The sequence below is a fragment of the Bos taurus genome, chromosome 4 (assembly GCF_002263795.3).
Source record: "Bos taurus isolate L1 Dominette 01449 registration number 42190680 breed Hereford chromosome 4, ARS-UCD2.0, whole genome shotgun sequence".
Taxonomy (NCBI): Eukaryota; Metazoa; Chordata; class Mammalia; order Artiodactyla; family Bovidae; genus Bos; species Bos taurus.
The window spans coordinates 114027447-114046906 of NC_037331.1; the positions used below are offsets into that span (position 1 = coordinate 114027447).

The following is a 19460-nucleotide window of genomic DNA, read 5'->3' on the forward strand; positions in this document are numbered from 1 at the left end:
CCGGCACCGGTCAACAGAAAGGGCCCAATTATTCTCCACGATGACGCCCGACTGCACAACCAAACACCTCAAAAAGTTGAACAAATTGGGTTTTGCCTCATCTGCCATATTCACCTGACCTCTCGCCAACCGACTACTACTTCTTCAAGCATCTTGACAACTTTTTGCAGGGAAAACGCTTCCATAACCAACAGGAGGCAGAAAATGCTTTCCATGAGTTCATCGAATCCTGGAGAACAGGTTTTCACACCACAGGAATGAACAAACTTAGCTTTCATTGGCAAAAATGTGTTGACTGTAATGGTTCCCATTTTGATTACTGAAGACATGTTTGAGCCTAGTTATAATGATTTAAAATTCACGATCCGAAATGGCAATTATGTTTGCAGCAACCTAGTAAGAAACAGGTGTCTCGTCTGTGTCGGCGTCCGAGCGCCGGCCTGCCTGTGACACGGAGTTGTAGCGGTCGTCCGGCAACGCCACACACTTCAGGCGCACTGTGGTCTAAAGAGACCATGCTGCACTGGTACCGCGCTGTGTGCCCACTGCCCTGCGTTTCTCTATGTTTGGTTTTTCTCTGGCTTTGTTCTTCCTAAAGGGACACACACAACCCGGCCATAGCTCATTTGTGACTGTGTATTTTAAGAGGAAAGAGTATGTCCATGGAGGAAGTGTTTTGACTTTGAGAAAATTTTGATGAGGAGATGGTAACACCTGGCCTAGGTTAGGTGAGATACTAGCCCCTTAAGGAACATTTAGCTCAAAATATAACAAAACTCATTTATGCAATGAAAGCAGCAAGAAGAAAAACAAACAAACAAACACCTCTTTTATAAGTTAGCAAGGCTGAAAAGTTTTGAACAATTTTTAAAAAAGGAATTAAAAATGATTTTTATAACTTTTTCAAAGTAGAATTAGATTAAAACAAGTGAAAGAAAGAAGGTATGCTATGCTATACATGTTAAGCTTCCCCAAAGAGGGAAATCAGTGGGAAACACTGGATTAGATAGTAACAAACCATAATGTGTCGATACCAGATAAGTCTCAACACCCTTACTTGCAGGGGTGGGGGGTTGGGGGGAACAGCCTCATAAATTATTGAGTCAATCTCCGAAATGACGACCAAACTGAAAGAAGTTACACACAGTCAGGGCTTCCCTGGTGGGTCACACAGTAAAGAATTTGCCTGCGATGTAGGAGACCCGGTTTCAGTCCCTGGGTTGGGAAGAGTCCCTGGAGAAGGAAATGGCAACCCACTCCAGGATTCTTGCCTGGAGAATCCCAGGGACAGAGGAGCCTGATGGCCTACGGTCCATGGGGTCGCAAAGAGCTGGACACGACTGAGCGACTAACACTTCTTCACGTCTTTTACACACAGTAAACAAGACAGCGTGAGATAAAGTGCAAAATCACAAGTATAGATAAACAGTAGACCACACTGAAAAACGTACTTACAGGCACACATCCAATGAAAGCTCCCTATTCATATCTTTGTAAAGGGCATACATTACCTGACAGGCTTTAAATGAACATTTAACTGGAAAACACAGTAATTATTCTGACAAAAGCAGACAACGTAGTTCAGCGCCGGTCACAGGCAGGCTGGCGGCAAGCTCTCCTTTTCGGGAGTAACTGGGACACGAGAGTTGAAACCCCAGCTCCCTGGGGAGCAAGCTAGACTCCACTCAGAATGGTCGCTGGAAAAGGGGATTATTCAAGAGCAGAAGCGGGACTGAGGAAAAGCTGGGTCTCCTGGGGTCTTTCATCCTGGGACTCTCCCCTAAGGGGACATCATCAAATACTTAAATTAAGAAGGAACAGGAAGGTTCTATTTGCAGACCTGACACAGTGGTCTACTGTTTCCATTCAGAAGTAGAACTATAAGCTAACCAGGGCTCAGATCTTTACAAGTCAGCACTAAACGGAAACCATTCCCAGCAAGCAAATCCCAGTGCTCACAGTGCTCTCAGTCCTGCTGCTAATCACTCCTGGGTCTGAGAGGTGCCCTCACCAACCTCCTCCTCCAAACCGGCCATTCAGCTCCCTGGCCAAGTTCACAAGCAGTCTGCTTGCAGCAGCTGCAAGAGACTCTGCTAATCTACAGCAAATTATGTTCTTTACTTGATCACCTTTCAAAGTTTCCCCCCATAATAAGCTCACACATTTACTTTGGCTTTTGTCCTAATCCAATTTGGATTCTGAAACACTAGTTATTTCCTGAAGACGGTTCAACAATGGTCATGCTCTCAGAAGGTGCATTAAGTTTTAAATCTGAAGAGAATCTCAACTCCAGATCAACTGTTTGGAGAAACGTTGTATGAAAACAATACAGGCGTGATCTGAGAGAAAAGGAAAAGCAGCGCGTGCCCAGATGAGGGTTTACCAATACAGAGACATAAATCATCATTTTATAACAGTGCTATCTTTAAGAGGTTTGAAAATAACGTATTTCAGTACCCCACAACGATCTTCCAAATAGTTTCCTCCAAACTAAGAACCACCTCGGTTTTTAAAAATCATACAAATTATTTTTAAAAAGCTTCTTCTGAACTTTTTTACCAGATCAAAAACAGCCTTGCCTTATTTGTATGTATTTTGCGACGGTGACTCAGCATACTGTTTTTTCACCCAGTATTTTCACAACAGAAGATAAACCTTCAAGGTTGTTAACTGAGTCTCGCACTTCATGACTCTTACAAAATGTGTACTATTTATACAAACGTTTTAGTAGCTTTCAGATTAATTTTGAATGACTTTTCATGTTTATTCTCCAAAAAGGAAAACACTTATGTATCACTTCCTATCCCTTCCCTGACCCTAAAGAGCATCCTCTGGAACAGCAGTCACGAGATCACAGGGATAAAATGAGGAGGAGTAGGTTTCAATCTGCTAGGCTGTCAAGTCCTTGGGAAGAAGGGTCCATCAGGACCAAAGTCATGGATCTGGGACACAACCCATGCCAAGAACTGCTTTCATTTTCCCCGAGTCCTTAACCTTCCCATACAGGACTCTGATGACCCTGCATACGGTCTGTCCAAACTCACTGGTCCTGCTACCAACAACCGTCTCCAAATCACGAAACACCCAGATAACTCCACCTCCAACATCTGCACTTCCCAGCGCCCTCACCTCCAACATCTGCACTTCCCAGCGCCCTCACCTTCTGACTCCCATCACCTAATCCAGCCCATCTCTGGAAGCGATGTTGTCCAACTAGGGGTCATAACCCCACTAGATCATGAAATCAATATACTCAACAGAGCTATGACCAGCGCTGTTTTTAAAGAAACAGGCACACCAGAGTGGACTGCAAATAATAAAGTCGCCAAGAAACTAACAGTTGCATAAACGCTTATGACTGGGATAAAATGTGTTTCTTACTACAGGTTGAAGCCAAAAAAGTTAGAGGCACATGACTCTCTGATTCTCTTGAATCTCCAATCTCTACCACGGCTCACCTCCTTCCCTATGGTTTAAGTCCCAAGATAAATCACTATGCACTACGATGCAATGCTCTTTTATCAGAACCCGCCGATTTCCTCTCTCTGGGCTTGCTGATAAATCCTCTGATCTCAATCTAGTCTTTGGCCTTTTCCTGAGCCTGTTGAGCTCAGCTGCAGCTGTGTAGGCCGGCAACAGTCTCCAGTTGTGCCCACCTCCCCCAGTCCCCTCTTTAGGAATCCTTTCTGGGGGTGTCCCTTCCCTAGCAAAGCAGTCAAGTGTGGTTCTGGCAGCTTCACAATTTATTACAAATGCAAATTCTTATGCTCATCCAAACCTCCTGGATAGGAGTCTATATTTTTTAATATATTTATTTTTAGCTGCATCAGATTGCTGCAAGTGGAATCCTGGTTGTGGCCTCGGGGGCTTAGCTGCCCCGCGCCATGTGCAGCCTTAGCTCCCCGACTAGAGATCAGACCCGAATCCCCTGCAATGGAAGGTGGATTCTTCACCAGGGACCACCAGGAAGTTAAGGCCTCTCGCCCCAGATGGGAATATTAACAACACCCCCCCCCAACTTATTTGCTGCACCCTGAAGTTTAATACCCAACCCCCCAGGCAACAAGTTCAAATCTGACCATTCCCAATCAACTACCTCCTGCAACCTGAAGGGTCTTCCCAAATCCTCCAGTTCCTTCCAGCAGCTCAGATCAGAAGCATTTAAAGCACACACATACTGCGGGAACTAGGATACAGCCCTGATTACCAGCTGGAGCTGAACCTTAAAGGTCACAGCCGTGACCCCGGGTCTTCCATTCACCCTCTGCCCAGCCCTCTTCACACCATCCCCTCAAGGCTAAGGTGTGCGCTCAGCACACCCTCCTCTTCACAGTGCAGTTCCAGCCCCTGGCTCCAGATCCCACCCTCTCCTGGCCTCCTCCCCACCGTCCTCCTGAGACACTTCTGAACTCACTCTTCGTTTCTCCCTGGTTTGCTCCAATCCATCTGGTTTTTCACACACCTCTGAAATACTTATTAAGTCTGTTTAAAAATCTCAGGCAGTATATTCTAACTTACGCTCCCCTTCTGTTCTCAGGGTTGGAGCCTTGGCTGGGCGCTGCAGCTGTCGGGTGCTGCCTGCTGGACCAGAGATGACTGCGCGAGACACAAGCGGATCTGTGACTTAAAGGTCTACCCACTAACCCAAGGAAAACGCAACCGTGGGCACACGTGTGACCTCTATGTCCACAATACCTGACAAAAAGTGTATAGCCTCTGGTGTCAGGAGCTTTTAGTTAAAAGTCAGGAAAACAAAGGTTAATTGCTATGGAAGCAATGAAGGAAGAGAAGCAGCACTTTCATTTTACAAAAGAAATCAAGGAACAGTGAAGCCTGCAACTCAGAACAATTCCAAGAACCCCCTGGCCTGAGCCACGCTGGGACTTCTGGATGTCTATCTCTGCAGGGCCACCCAGCTGCAGGTGCTCTGTTCTTCCCGCCCACTCCCCAGAGCTAAATGGTGACACTACCCCAGCTTCCATACTGTGGTGCTGGAGAAGACTCCTGAGGATCCGTTGGACTGAAAGGAGAGCAAACCAGTCAATCCTAAAGGAAATCAACCCTGAATATTCACTGGAAGGATTGACGCTGAAGGTGAAGCTCCAACACTTTGGCCACCTGATGTGAAGAGCCGAATCACTGGGAAAAGACTCTGATGCTGGGAAAGATCGAAGGTGGAAGGAGAAGGGGGCGACAGAGGATGAGATGGTTGGATGACATCACCGACTCAATGGACATGAGTTTGAGTAAACTCCGGGAGATAGTGGACAGAAGAGCCTGGCGTGCTGCAGTCCACAGGGGTCGCAAAGAGTCGGACACAACTGAGTGACCGACTACAGCAACTGGCACTGAAACCTTGATTTCCAGCTTCATGAGTTAGAGACAGATGCGCCCCTCAACCTGTCCAAGCACCTTTTTCCCTCCCAGTTCTGCGTCCAAACAGTTGTATTTTCTACGCTGTCAAGCTTGATAACATTTCGTTCTATTCTGAAGCCCAAGTTTTCAAAGCCCTGACTATGGGTTAATTCATCAATCTACTCAGCTATCTATTAAGCAGCTCTAGGCGGGCTGTAAGAGTCAGACAGGACTGAGCATAGAGCACACACGTTCCAGGAGCGTTTGTGGGCACTGGGATCTATCACCAGACAGACAGAAACCTTTCTCTGGCATGTAAGTTCTAACAGTGAGAAGCACATAAAAAAAAAAAAAAGATAAGCATAATAAATGCAGTAAACTTAAGAGAAAATATGCATCTGTTCCTTGTAAACAAAAGAATAAAATCAACAATTACCATGATTTTTTAAATTAATGAATGAATGGATCTAAGCAACAAGGAGCAGCTATTAACACCACAAAAAGAGAAATAACCAGATATTATTGGTCTCCTGATGCAAACAGAGACCTTTAACCTGGAAGCAATTTTAAGAAGGTTGGGGAAGGAAAAAGAAAAAGAAACCACCTAAATCTAACCCAACTGTTAGATTTAATTGCCAATTTACAGGAAATAACGGGACAAATGAATGCCTTGAATCCTACGGGATGCAACAGCAAAACCCAGGATCTAAGTAACACGTCAGGGCTCCTATGAATCAGAATTTCCTGGGGTGGGCCCATGTGTCAGTATTTTTCTAACTCCTCCAGGGATTCCAGCGTGTTTGAAGTTTGAAAATCAGGAGGGTTTCCCTAATGCTGAAGAACAACAAGTTCTCCCAGGGACCATGTTAAAGTGTAGATTGTTAATCTAGTCGATCTGGGGTGGGGTGTGGGATTTTCCATTTCTATCAAGCTCCCTGGTGATACTGATCTCCAAACCAAGCTCTAAAGTTTAGAACTCTGGTTCTCAAATTTAGCTGCACTCCAGAATTACCTAGGGAATTCCAGAAACTATTGGCGGGGCTTCACCCCCAAGCAATTCTGATTAAATTGTGCAGGTGCACAGTAAAGGTGCAGTTGGGGTGGGGATTTTTAAAAGCTCTCTGAGTGATTCTAATGGGCCACAAGTTTGAGAGCCACTGGATCAAGGTTAAGGATGGCAGAAAGAGATGGTAGAAACTCCATTCTTGAGTTGACGGCCCACTTACTCAAGCAACCGCCAGTCTTCCATTTATATGAATGAACACCCTTTCCTTGGACTTTCCAGGTGGCGCTAGTGGTGAAGAACCCACCCATTACGGCAGGGACATAAGTGATACAGGTTCGATCCCTGGATCAGGAAGAAACCCTGGAGGAGGGCATAGCAACCCACCCCAGTATTCTTCCCTGGAAAATCCCATGGACAGAGGAGCCTAACGGATTACCAGGCTACAGTCTACGGGGTCGCAAAGAGTCAGATACAACTGAAGTGACCTAGTATGAACAGGCACCCTTTTCTTACTAAGCCAGCACAAGGTAAATTACTTTGCAGTCAAAAGCATCCTAACTGATTACAATATTACTGCTGTTAGAAGTAAAAATTTAAGTATCTTCTTTTGAAGATCACTCAGATCACTCCTCTTCTATTTGCTAAATTTGAATTTTAAAGTGATAGGAGTCTTCTCTGTTTTAAGAAACATTACTTATCACTTGACTCTACACCCACTCGTAACTGACATAACCTGGAAGTAGAATTTCTCAAGGAACTCAGGTCTTTACATCAGGATGCCAGGATGAATGATCCTCAGAAGATCCCAGAGCCAGAAACTTAAAAGAAAGCTGCCCACCAAGCAAGAGGCGGTGGAGTCCATCTTTTTTATATGTTTGGGATGGGGGTGGCAAAAGGGACAGGACAGGACACAGTCACAGGTTCCCTACCAGGAACCAGTGACAGACTTTATTTGCTTGGGCTCCAAAATTACTGCAGACAGTGACTGCAGCCATGAAATTAAAAGATGCTTGCTCCTTGGAAGAAAAGCTATGACCAACCTAGACAGCATAAGAAAAGCAGAGACATTACTTTGCCGATAAAGGTCCGTCTAGTTAAAGCTATGCTTTTTCCAGTAGTCATGTATGGATGTGACAGCTGGACTATAAAGAAAGCGGAGTGTTGAAGAATTGATGCTTTTGAACTGTGGTGTTGGAGAAGACTCTTGAGAGTCCCTTGGACTGCAAGGATATCAAACCAGTCAATCCTAAAGGAAACTAGTCCTGAATATTCATTGGAAGGACTGATGCTGAAGCTGAAACTACAATACTTTGGCCACCTGATGTGAAGAGCTGACTCATTGGAAAAGACCCTGATGCTGGGAAAGATTGAGGGCAGGAGGAGAAGGGGACGACAGAGGATGAGATGGTTGGATGGCATCACTGACGCAACGGACATGAGTTTGAGCAAGCTCCGGGAGTTGGTGAAGGACAGGAAAGCCTGGCGTGCTGCAGTCCATGGAGTGGCAAAGAGATGGACATGACTGAGTGACTGAACTGAACTGAACCAGGAACCAAACAAGAGCCTCAACAAGAGGGTCCTGGACGGGGGCCAGATGAAGGCTCATGAAAGAACCCCAAAGAAAGCAGTGGTAAAGATGGATGGCAGGGGAAGTAAGAGGAGACCAACTCTAATACCAACCTGCAATCCCAAATTCCTAACAAAACCCTCACTGCTAAGAAAAAACAGCCATCAGAGCAATTGGAATAGACGAGATTAATCTTATAAAGACTCCAAAGGCTGTAACAAAAATATGCAAGAGTTGCCAGACATTATCCAAGGCATCACTTCCACTTTTAAAAACATGAAAAAGGGGCTTCCCTGGTGGCTCAGGGGTAAAGAATCCTCCTGCCAATGCAGAAGACACAGGTTTGACCTCTGATCCAGGAAGACCCCACAGGCTGTGGAGGAACTAAGCCCAGGCGCCACAACTACTGAACCTGCTCGCCTAGAGCCTGCGCTCTGCAACAAGAGAAGCCACAGCGTGGGAAGCCCTTGCTGCAACTAGAGAAAAGCCCTTGCGGCAATGCAGACCCAGCACGGCCAAAATAAATACATTAATTAAAACACAAAAAACTTATGGAAAAAAACAGGTTAAACACGATCAAGTGATTATGAAAAAAACTTCTTTTTCACAAACCCCTTGTTAAAAAAAACCCTAGGTAACATCTTTTGAAATACCTCTCTATTTCACATAAAATACATTTCAAGGAAATAGTGGAATAACTGTGGTTATATCTACAGGGCAAAAAGCATTCACCACTGAGTAATCATCTCTTCCCACTTCCAGGACTCCTCTTACTCTGAGAAACATCACCTCTTAGCTGCAGTCTCGGGGGCAGGGGCTGATGAGCGCACTAGTAACTGAAAAGCCCAGTGCATCCTGGAGCCCAGGAAACAGGAGGAGCAGCGCTGTGGGTCAGGGCCAGGGTTTGGATTCAGAGTGTGGTGTGAGCCCCAGGACGCTGCTGTGCCCTAAGCTCTCACGCGCGTGATGACTACTTGAAATCACAAAGACAAAGCACAGGTGATGACAGTAATCACCTATAAATGATTACTAACTTCTAGTACAGCATTCCAAACTCAATAAAGCTTTTCCCAAATTACGATCACCATAGTAAGATTCTATGACAATGTAAAATAGGTGTCAGTGCGATACGCCTGATTGCCACCTACAAGGATCCTGTATCCTTAATAGAGAGAAAAGCACCCATGTGAAAAGTACACACACACCCTCCAAAGGACTGGAGAGTGTTGTTGTTGTTGTTTTCTTCTTAAAAAAGGAACCACGAAAGGTTTTCCACTTAATCCTATTTTAAAAAACAAAACAAAGCTGGAGAATTTCTAGTCTTATGAGGGATGTGAGAAGATGAAAGACCAGGAAGATCAGGATGAAATTCTGAAAAATGGACTAGAAATGAAAAATGCAGATTTTAACCTGCTTCAAAGTAAGTACTTATTACAAACCAAAGACAAAGGGGAAAAAAGGGAAAATTAATCTGTAAGGTAAACAAAAACTTCAGTGTGGTACTGGCTGGCATAAAGACAACACACAGATGAATGGAACAAAATACAGGCCGTGGAAATAAACCCAGATAGATAAATGACGAGCTGATTTTGGATAAAGGTACAAGGCAATTCAAGGGAGAAGAACCTTTTCCAAAGAAGTGTGCTGCCGCCACTGGGTATCAATATCAAAACAGAAAGAACCCACCGCATCTCATATCAAAGTCTAGGATGAGAAAATGGATCACAGACCAACCTGTAAAACCTAAACTATCAAACTTCCAGAAGCAAGCATAGGAGAAAAATCCTTGTGACTCTGAGTCAAGATTTCAAAAGTGCACTCCATAAATAAAAAAAGGATATAGTGGACTTCCTCAAGATGAAAAATGGTCAGCGATACATCTTGTTAAGGGAGGGGAAAAGACAAGCCACAGACCTGGAGAAAACAGGTGCAAAACATACTATTTGACAGAGGGCATGAATCAGGGTATGCAATCAACTCCCAAGATTTAACAGGAAGAAAACAAATAACCCAATTATGCGGATGAACAACAGATTTGAACACTTTAACAAAGAAAATGTTCAAATGGGAAGTAAGCTCAAGAAAAGATGCTTATCATTTTTTATTAGGAAAAAGCAAATATAATCACAGTGATTAAAATGTCTAATTAAAAATGCCTACCATAAAAAATACTGACAACGCCAGTACTGGAGAGGATGTGGAGCAACTGACCTGTTTGGAGGGGATACAAAAATGGTACCGTCACTTTAGAAAGTTTTTAAAAATTAAAACACACACTTATCAGATGACCCAACAGCCCCATTCTTAAGGCATTTATCCAAGATAAATAAAAAAGGTCACCCGAAAACTTGCAAGCATTAGCCATTAACAGCTTTGCTCGTAACTGCCCCAACGTGGAAATAAACCACAAGTCCTTCAACAGGTGACTGGATAAACAACTATATGAAATTCACACAAAGGAACACAACTCGGCAACAGAGGATTAAACAACTGACAGACACCACCTGGATAAACCTCAAATGGATTCCATTTATAGCACATTCTGGAAAAGACACAACCACAGGACAGCAAACAAGGGGGGCGAGGGCGGACTATGAGGGGCACACAGGCCTTCTGGGGACTGAGAGGAAACTGCTCCATGTCACGTGGTTACAGAGCTGTGTTTGCTAACACGGTCATACACCAAAACAGGTGAATTTTACTGCATGTAACTGTACTTCAAGTTTAAAAAAGAATTCTAACCCTCCCCTTATGCACAAAAATTAGCTAGAAATGAACCATAGACCTACACTTATGAGCTAAAACTATTAAAACTTCTACAAGTAAACATAAGAAAATGAGAAAATATGATCTTCAGGTAGGCCAAGACTCCTTATGTGATTAAAAAAATGACTAAACCATAAACAAACAAACTGAACAATTGGGCTTTATCAAAATTACAAATTTCTGTTCTTTGAAATACAAGAAAATGAAAAGGAAGCCACAGACTAGGAGAAAATATTATATATATATGAAAAAGAACTTTGTTCAGAATATACAACTCAATAAAAAGAACCCAATAACAAAGGCAAAACACTTGAACAGATGTTTCACAAAAGAAGATATACAACCACGAGGTGTATGAGAAGATGTTCAAAGTCAGTAGTCATCGGGAAATTCAAATTTCCATGGCCTGACGACAAAACCACATCGGGATGACCAAAGCGAAAAGAGGTGACGACAGCGAGCGGCAATGAGGACAGGTCTCCTCTGTCGCTGGCGGGCGTGTAAAACAGCAGCTGAAACTGGTAGCTGCTCAGAAGACTATAAACTCAACACGTATGTGGCCCTAACCTCATTCCAAGATAATCACCGAAGAGAAATGACTGCATGTTGACAAAGACATAACAAGCGCTCATCCAAGCTTTACTCTTAGCAGTGAGACTGGAGACAGCAGGTGACTGGAGAGACGGATCAAGGTTTGTCCACACAGCAGACTGTGACTTGGCAGTAAGAAGAAACTTACTCCTGTAACCACATGAATGGCTCTCAGAAACCCTGCACTCACTGAAAGAAGTCAGACAAAGAGTATTCACTGTATGATTCTATTCAAACGAATTTCAGAACAAGAAAAACTAACTGATAGTAATGGAAAGCAGATCACTGCTTGCCTGGGAGTGGTGTGAGGTATGAGGGAACTATGGGAGATGATGAAAATGTTTCTTATTCGGACTGCAGCAGTGGTTTTACACAGGTGAACAAATCTACCAAAGCCCAAAGCACCTAACTTTACACTTAAAATGGATACTTTATTATACATAAATTAAACCTCAACAAAATGTGGCTTCTTTTTTTATTGCTGTATAGTTGATGTGTATAATATTACAGAAGGTAGAGATGTATAATACAGTGATTCACTATTTTGAAGGTCATGCTCCATCTACAGCTACTATACCATACTGACTATATTCTCCATCTTATACCTACTAGTCTGTGCCTCTTAATCGCCCACCTCCATCTTGCCCCTCACTTCCCTCCCCACTGGTAACCACCAGTTTGTTCTCTGTATCTATGAGTTGGCTTCTTTTTTGTTATACTTACTACTTTGTTGTATTTTTTAAGATTCCACATGTAAGTGATACATCATAGAGTATTTGTCTTGGAGGATATTATGCTAACTGAAGTCAGACAGAGAAAGACAAAACCTGATTTTTAAAAATGTGTAACAAAGGAAGACAATACACTGACTCTTTTTCACCGAGCAGGATAGGATGGTGACCATTAGGTCAGTGACAGCAGGCAGTTCTCCTGGTGTTTCCTCTCTGTAAAACAGAGATAATAACAGTACCTGTTTTAGAGATGGCTGTGAGGATTAAATGAAAATACATGTTGAATATCTGGTATGTAATAATGACAGTTATCGAGGACTTATTATCTAACCACATATTCTAGATATTCATTTAATCCTAGCTAACATTCTAATAATTATCTCTAATATACTAACTTGGCTAAGAAAATTATATACAGTAATAGTTACTGAAGCGAAATTCTCAAACTCACATGAAAAATTATCAATAAATAAACACACACACACACACACACACTACTGCAGAAAATTACTGTTTCAGTTATCACTCACTGCACAACAAACACCTCAAAACTTGGTGGCTGAAACCAACTTCCATTTCATTTGCTCCTGGGCTTAGCTGGCTCCTCAGAGGGTGGTGGCTGTGGGCGACTCAGAGGGAGCACTGGACCTTCTCCCTCCCCACGTGTCCTCTCCTGAGTGTTCCCCCAAAACTACTGGAAGCTGCCGACTTCTTACGGCTTGAAGCCTCGCACCGGCCCATGGTCATCTCTGCAGTGCCCTGCTGGCCACGAATGCTGCAGGGCCAAGCCGTGAAGTACCAGGAAGGGGCTTCTCTGGGAGCCACTGACAGAAGGGCAGGGATAAGGGGACCAGGTCTGCAAACAGCAGAGAAAGACTGCAGAATCAGCCGGGGTCGCAAATGGGGATGGCAACCTGAGTATGTGTATCATCGCTATTAAAAGGGCTAGAATAACAATGAACTGTGTGAAGGCTTGTTTAACAATGTGTTCCTCACACAATACACAATATCAATTACATGCTTATTAAAGTACACACCCATTTTAGTGGGGAAAAAAAAAGTGTAGTTCTGTCAATAGCAGCATTGGTTATTGTTGCTTTTTTGAGGGGGCAGGGTGAGATGTATACATATCAAGGTCACCAAGAAAGCCTTTTGAAAAATACAAACCCTGACCTCACCATTCTCATTTTAAAAAGGATGTCTAAGGAGTTCCGGTGTGTTCTGTACAAGTGCTCCCTGGAGTCTAACAGGCACACTCATCCCCACATCTCCAGCACACACAGGGTCACGTGAGGGCATGTGATGCAGATAATCCAGATTTTAATTGTTCACCAGAAGCTACAAGTGAGACACCATGTTAAGGAGTTTACAAAACATTTTCACGTGAATTATCTCACTTGTTCCTATGAATTAAGCAGGACTGACACCACCTTATTCTTTCTCACACTTCCTTACTAATTTTCAAAAAAATGGGTGTTAGGAGAGAAAAAAATTAAGGTGCAGTTACCACAACAAAGAGAATACGTAAAACTGGTTCGTAAAATTATTACTCACTTAAACGCTTCCTTGGTGCTTACTATTGTCAAGAGAAGCTGATGCTAAAGAATTTGCCTGTCAATGCAGAAGACAGAAGAGACGTGGGTTTGATCCCTCGGTTGGGAAGATCCCTTGGAGAAGAAAATGGCAAGCCATTCCAGGATTCTTGCCTAGAGAATCCCATGGACAGAGGAGCCTGGCAGGTGACAGTCCCTGGGGTCGCAAAGCGTCGGACACGACTGAGCACACAGAGCATACATGCTACCAGACATGTGCCTCTGAGGAAACGGAGACAAATACGTTTGTATTTAATTCTGTAACATGAAGATTTGAGCTACATAAATGAATCATCTTGTTACCTGTCAGGACTACTCAACTAAAGAGAAGAAAAAGAAGTGCTGCTATGAAACGCCAGGAACTGCTTCCCTGAAGATTTCAAGAACAGGATATTCATCTATATGGAATGATTTACAGATAAAGCCAAGTTGGAAAGCAAGAGAACAGAACCAAAAAACTGCAGTCAATTAAATGTCTGGCAACAATGAAGAATGAATTTTGCTAGATCCGGGGCCAAAACTGGGGAGAAGGTTGGGGGTCAGGGTGGGAAAGAGCTGGAGAAAAGCAAACGAGAGAAATTCCTAAATTATAACACAATCTTGTAACAACCACATGGAGCTTAAGACTGATTAAAACTAGTAATAACAAAAAAGTTAGGAAAATGAATCGAGACATGAAATAGAGCCTATTTATCAATCAGCATAAATGGTTATTGATACAGATTATTTCTTCAAAAGTTCTTTAAACATCTACATTGATCCCGTGCAATTAGGTCCTCATTATTCCTGAGCTACCTCCTGGAGGTTCAGTTCAGTTCAGTTCAGTTCAGTCGCTCAGTCGTGTCCGACTCTTTGCGACCCCATGAATCACAGCACGCCAGGCCTCCCTGTCCATCACCAACTCCCGGAGTTCACTCAGACTCATGCCCATCGAGTCAGTGATGCCATCCAGCCATCTCATCCTCTGTCGTCCCTTCCTCCTCTTGCCCCCAATCCCTCCCAGCATCAGAGTCTTTTCCAATGAGTCAACTCTTCACGTGAGGTGGCCAAAGTACTAGAGTGTCAGCTTTAGCAGCATTCCTTCCAAAGAAATCCCAGGGCTGATCTCCTTCAGAATGGACTGGTTGGATCTCCTTGCAGGCCAAGGGACTCTCAAGAGCCTTCTCCAACACCACAGTTCAAAACCATCAATTCTTCGGCGCTCAGCCTTCTTCACAGTCCAACTCTCACATCCATACATGACCACTGGAAAAACCATGGCCTTGACTAGACAGACCTTTGTTGGCAAAGTCATGTCTCTGCTTTTGAATATGCTATCTAGGTTGGTCATAACTTTCCTTCCAAGGAGTAAGCGTCTTTTAATTTCATGGCTGCAGTCACCATCTGCAGTGAGTTTGGAGCCTCCAAAAATAAAGTCTGACACTGTTTCCACTGTTTCCCCATCTATTTCCCATGAAGTGATGGGACCAGATGCCACGATCTTCATTTTCTGAACGTTGAGCTTTAAGCCAACTTTTTCACTCTCCACTTTCACTTTCAATAAGAGGCTTTTTAGTTCCTCTTCACTTTCTGCCATAAGGGTGGTGTCATCTGCATATCTAAGGTTATTGATATTTCTCCCGGCAATCTTGATTCCAGCTTGTGTTTCTTCCAGTCCAGCATTTCTCATGATGTACTCTGCATATAAGTTAAATAAACAGGGTGACCATATACAGCCTTGACGTATTCCTTTTCCTATTTGGAACCAGTCTGTTGTTCCATGTCCAGTTCTAACTGTTGCTTCCTGACCTGCATACAAATTTCTCAAGAGGAAGATCAGGTGGTCTGGAGGTTAAGGCATCCCATACCAGTAAATGTTTTTAAGAACACCCGCCAATGATTACTAGCGGCAGTGATGTATCTGTTTGCTGTGGCTCCCTCACTAGACTGAAGTTCCCCGGCAGCAGAGGTCAGGACTTCCCCAGCCTTGGGGACTCAGAACACAGTGCCTGGTCCATGGAAGGGACATAGTTGACTCAAACATTTAATGAACATTTGAATAACATGTGGTACACTTAACCCACACACTGTCCTCGTCAACCAGTCGTTTCAGTAGTTCGACCTTTTGGGGGACTGAAGTCCTCTGGGGAGTTGATAAAACCCTGGACTCTTTCCTCAGAAAATGTGCACATGGTCTCAGGCAAAACTCCTGAAGTTCAAGTGTAAGAACCACCACTGGAAGTGGGCACCAGAACTGAGACAACTAAATGTTAGGTCTCACAGGTTCACCTGAGAACCGGTCACCTGAACTGCTCAGAAAATGAATCCAGGTCTCTCAGCCTGGATGTGCACAGATTTCTTCTGAGATGTGAACACACGACTTCACCTTTCCTTCAGCAGCCGCCCCAGGGATGCTCTAAACTCTTGCACAGCTCTCCTCTGCAGTGAGGTGCTCCTGCTCCTGAGGGTACTCAGGGTCATACTCACTTCTAATTTCTCATCAGCAGATGGATTAGAGGGCTTGTTTCCTGGTGGCTCAGACGATAAAGAATCTGCCTGCAACGTGGGAGATGTGGGTTCGATCCCTGGCTTGGGAATATCTCCTGGAGAAGCAAATGGCAACCCATTCCAGTATTCTTGCCTGGAGAATCCCCACGGACACAGGAGCCTGGTGGGCTACAGGGGGTCGCACAGAGTTGGATATGGCTGAGCGACTAAGCACAGCACAGATGGATTAGAAATCCCACAGAGCTTTCCCACTTCTGTTCCTGCCACGGAGAGCCAGGTGGCACCAGGGGAAAAGAACCTGACTGCCATGCTTGAGACCTAAGAGATTTGGCTTCAATCCTTGGGTCAGGAAGATCCCCCAGAGGAGGAAATGGCAACCCACTCCAGTATTCTTGCCTGGAGAATCCCATGGATTGAGAAGCCTGGCAGGCTGAAGTCCATGGGGTCACAGAGTCAGACCTGACCGAAGTGACTTAGCACACACATCCAGTCTGGCAAGATCATTTTGAATCTTCCTCCATCTTGAATTCAGCCACCATGGTTGAATTTTGCCAGCTACGTTGTTTATTCACTCACTTAAATCATGAACAAGACTAAAAAGAACCTGTATTTATAAAATCTTCTAAAATAAATTCTGAAAGTGATTTAGATTTGAGAACGGGCAAAATACTGGCCAGATGCATTTATACTCAAGACATACTAGTCCAAGAAAAGCACTTTCATGTCCTAAAACTGTATGAACTGTAAAAGCCAGTATTTTCATCTCCACTTTCACAAATTATTCACTATGCCATCATGGAGCTAACATTCAACTTTGAATCTTGCAAAAAGCAGGATTGGAACATGGCTTGTTAAAATATTTATTTCTGTTTCAAAAGTCCTGGAGGAGTCTTTCTGCAAGCATGAAAACACAAAAGGAAACACGGGGGAGGGGAGCAGGTAGGTAAGGGGGAGCTCAATTCTATCATGGCTAGGACACCGACCAACCAAGGACACAGAGGAGGTAATTATGTTGGTATCCTTAAACTGCCCTGCTCTCACTTGCCTACAAAGCACAGCACAAGATTTTCAGCATTTCTGTTCTAAACTAACACCAATTTAGACTTCAAATTATGATGCCCCACGTGGAACTCTCTTTTGTCAGAAGCCCCATATATATTTAAAACTATTAGAACACTAAAATAGCATCCTGGGACCTTTGTGTTTCAGATATTAAATTATATTTCTAAATCAATCAGCAATTCATGTCAAAGGTACTAAACAGTCTGCATTCTGACAGTTATCAGTTTAAGACAGACTATGAGTACTCTAAGATTTAATTTGGTACTTCAAAATAAATTAGAACTAAGAATAAAGGTTCTCTCAACTGTGAGCACTGAAGATTTCATAATGCTTTATCTTGCACAATCACGTCCCAGGTCAGTTCTGATTTATTCAAGTGAATAAGTACAATCCACTCATGGACAGTATTAGAGTTATTATTATTAGCTCTCTTCCAGGCCCAAGCTAAGGGAAATGTTGCACCTTTCTGACTTCATGGTCACAGGCACAGATGCCATTTCATATTGTGTGATAAAGTTGCTGATATTTGGACTTGAAAACCACCTAATTAGCATATAGGTCTTGGCAGTGCTGCCACCATGGCAATTATTACTCTTTTGGGAGCTTCACCGGTACCAGGTTGAAAACCAAGCATTCACCCTAATTGCACAACCATCAGAGGCCAAGTCAACTGGCATTTAGACACCTAACTCTCCCCAGGCTTCAGTAATTCACTGCGTACCACACAGGAAAGCTGCCCTCCAGTTCCCTAAAGCCAGCTCCTGCCTACCTTTCCAACCCTGCTTCCCCTTTCCACCTCGCGAAGCCCAGCCACCCCCACTTCCTTCCTTCTCAGCATGCCAAGCTCCTTCCCGGTTCACCAGCCTGGTCTCCTCCGATGCTGCAGGGCCTCTTCTGGAAGGCTCCGCTAAGACTGTGGTCACCGCACCCTGCTGAACAGGAGCGAGCAGCAGTCTAGCCAGATCCCGTGCACTATGGTTCTCCAAGTGCAGTCTGTACAACGTTGGGGGGCCCCGGAGACACTCTCAGGGGGCTCATAAGTCAAACTATTTCACAGTAAGCCCTCTACACACAAACTTCCAAAGATGAGAACATGCCCGAGTGCCAGCTCTTGTACCGTACTTCTGTTACTACTGTACTTTTCAAGGTACTGTAAGAGTAAAAATGTTTTATTCTTTGTTTTTTATGTACTATTTGTGTGAAGAGTATTATAAACCTACTACAGAACAGTACTGTATAGCCAATTGTGTTAGTTGGGCACCTAGGCCAACTCTGTTGGACTTAAGAAAAAAACTGGATAGCTCAGCTGGTAAAGAATCCGCTTGCAACGCAGGAGACCCTGGTTCGATTCCTGAGTCGGGAAGATCCCCCAGAGAAGGGTACGGCTACCCCCTCCAGCATTCTGGCCTGGAGAATTCCATGGACAGAAGAGCCTGGCGGGCCACAGTCCATGGGGTTGCAAAGAGTCGGACACGACTGAGAGACTTTCACACACATGCAAGGATGTGCTCTCAGAATGGACCCTGTTCCTATGTAGAGGACTCACTGTATAATCTGCCTTTTCCACTATGCTTTTGTGTGCATTTATGGTGCAAAACCAATGGTGGTAAAACTGCTAGCTTGGTGCCCCTTAGCACAAATCAAGACACTGGTCACAAACTGTAAAGGACAGTTACATACTCCTCACACTATGCACGCACAGTAAAAAGGAGAAAACAAAAAAGGCCACTTTTTCTTAACAGTGTCCTTGAGGAAGCAGTAAAAATAACTAACTTTATGAAATCTTGACCTTTAAATCTACGTCTTTTGAATATTCTGCACACAGAATGGGATGTTTGCATAGAGTGTGGCTGCTACACACTTGAGCATGGCATCACCTGGGGAAAAAGCACTCGTGTGGGAAGTGGTCTGAAACAGGCAGCTTTATTGTGGAATGCCTTTTTTACCTGTAAGAACGACCAAGAAGCTATTGCTGTTCCAGATGCGGGTCTCTGGCAGACACCTTCTTGGAAATGAAAGAAAGGAGACTCTCATTTCAAGAAAAACTGATAGCATTTTGCCAGCAATCAAACTTGAACTTTCAAGAGGAATTCTGGAAAATCTGCATCACTCAGGGTGATCTTAACTACTTCCCAGTATTTAATTTTTCTGAGAAGATGGGTGGTGATGTTACAAGATGTCATTTAAAGAAATAGTTGTATACTGAAATGTGTTGAAATGTGGCAAGATCTGCGAAAGAGTGAACCAGTATTTCCAACTGACTGGATCTTAATGACCCAGATAACCATGATGGTCTGATCACT

General features: G+C 43.8%; 1 protein-coding gene across 2 annotated transcripts in view; it reads right to left on the reverse strand.

Moving 5' to 3' along the window:
- Positions 1 to 19460, reverse strand: part of RHEB (Ras homolog, mTORC1 binding) — a 52804-nt gene that overhangs the window by 23465 nt on the left and 9879 nt on the right. Inside the window, exon 2 of one of the 2 annotated variants that reach the window (XM_005205861.3) lies at positions 12156 to 12229. Within the exon in view, the coding sequence (XP_005205918.1) occupies positions 12156 to 12189 (34 nt within the window). The 5' untranslated portion in view covers positions 12190 to 12229. 2 annotated transcript variants of the gene reach the window in all.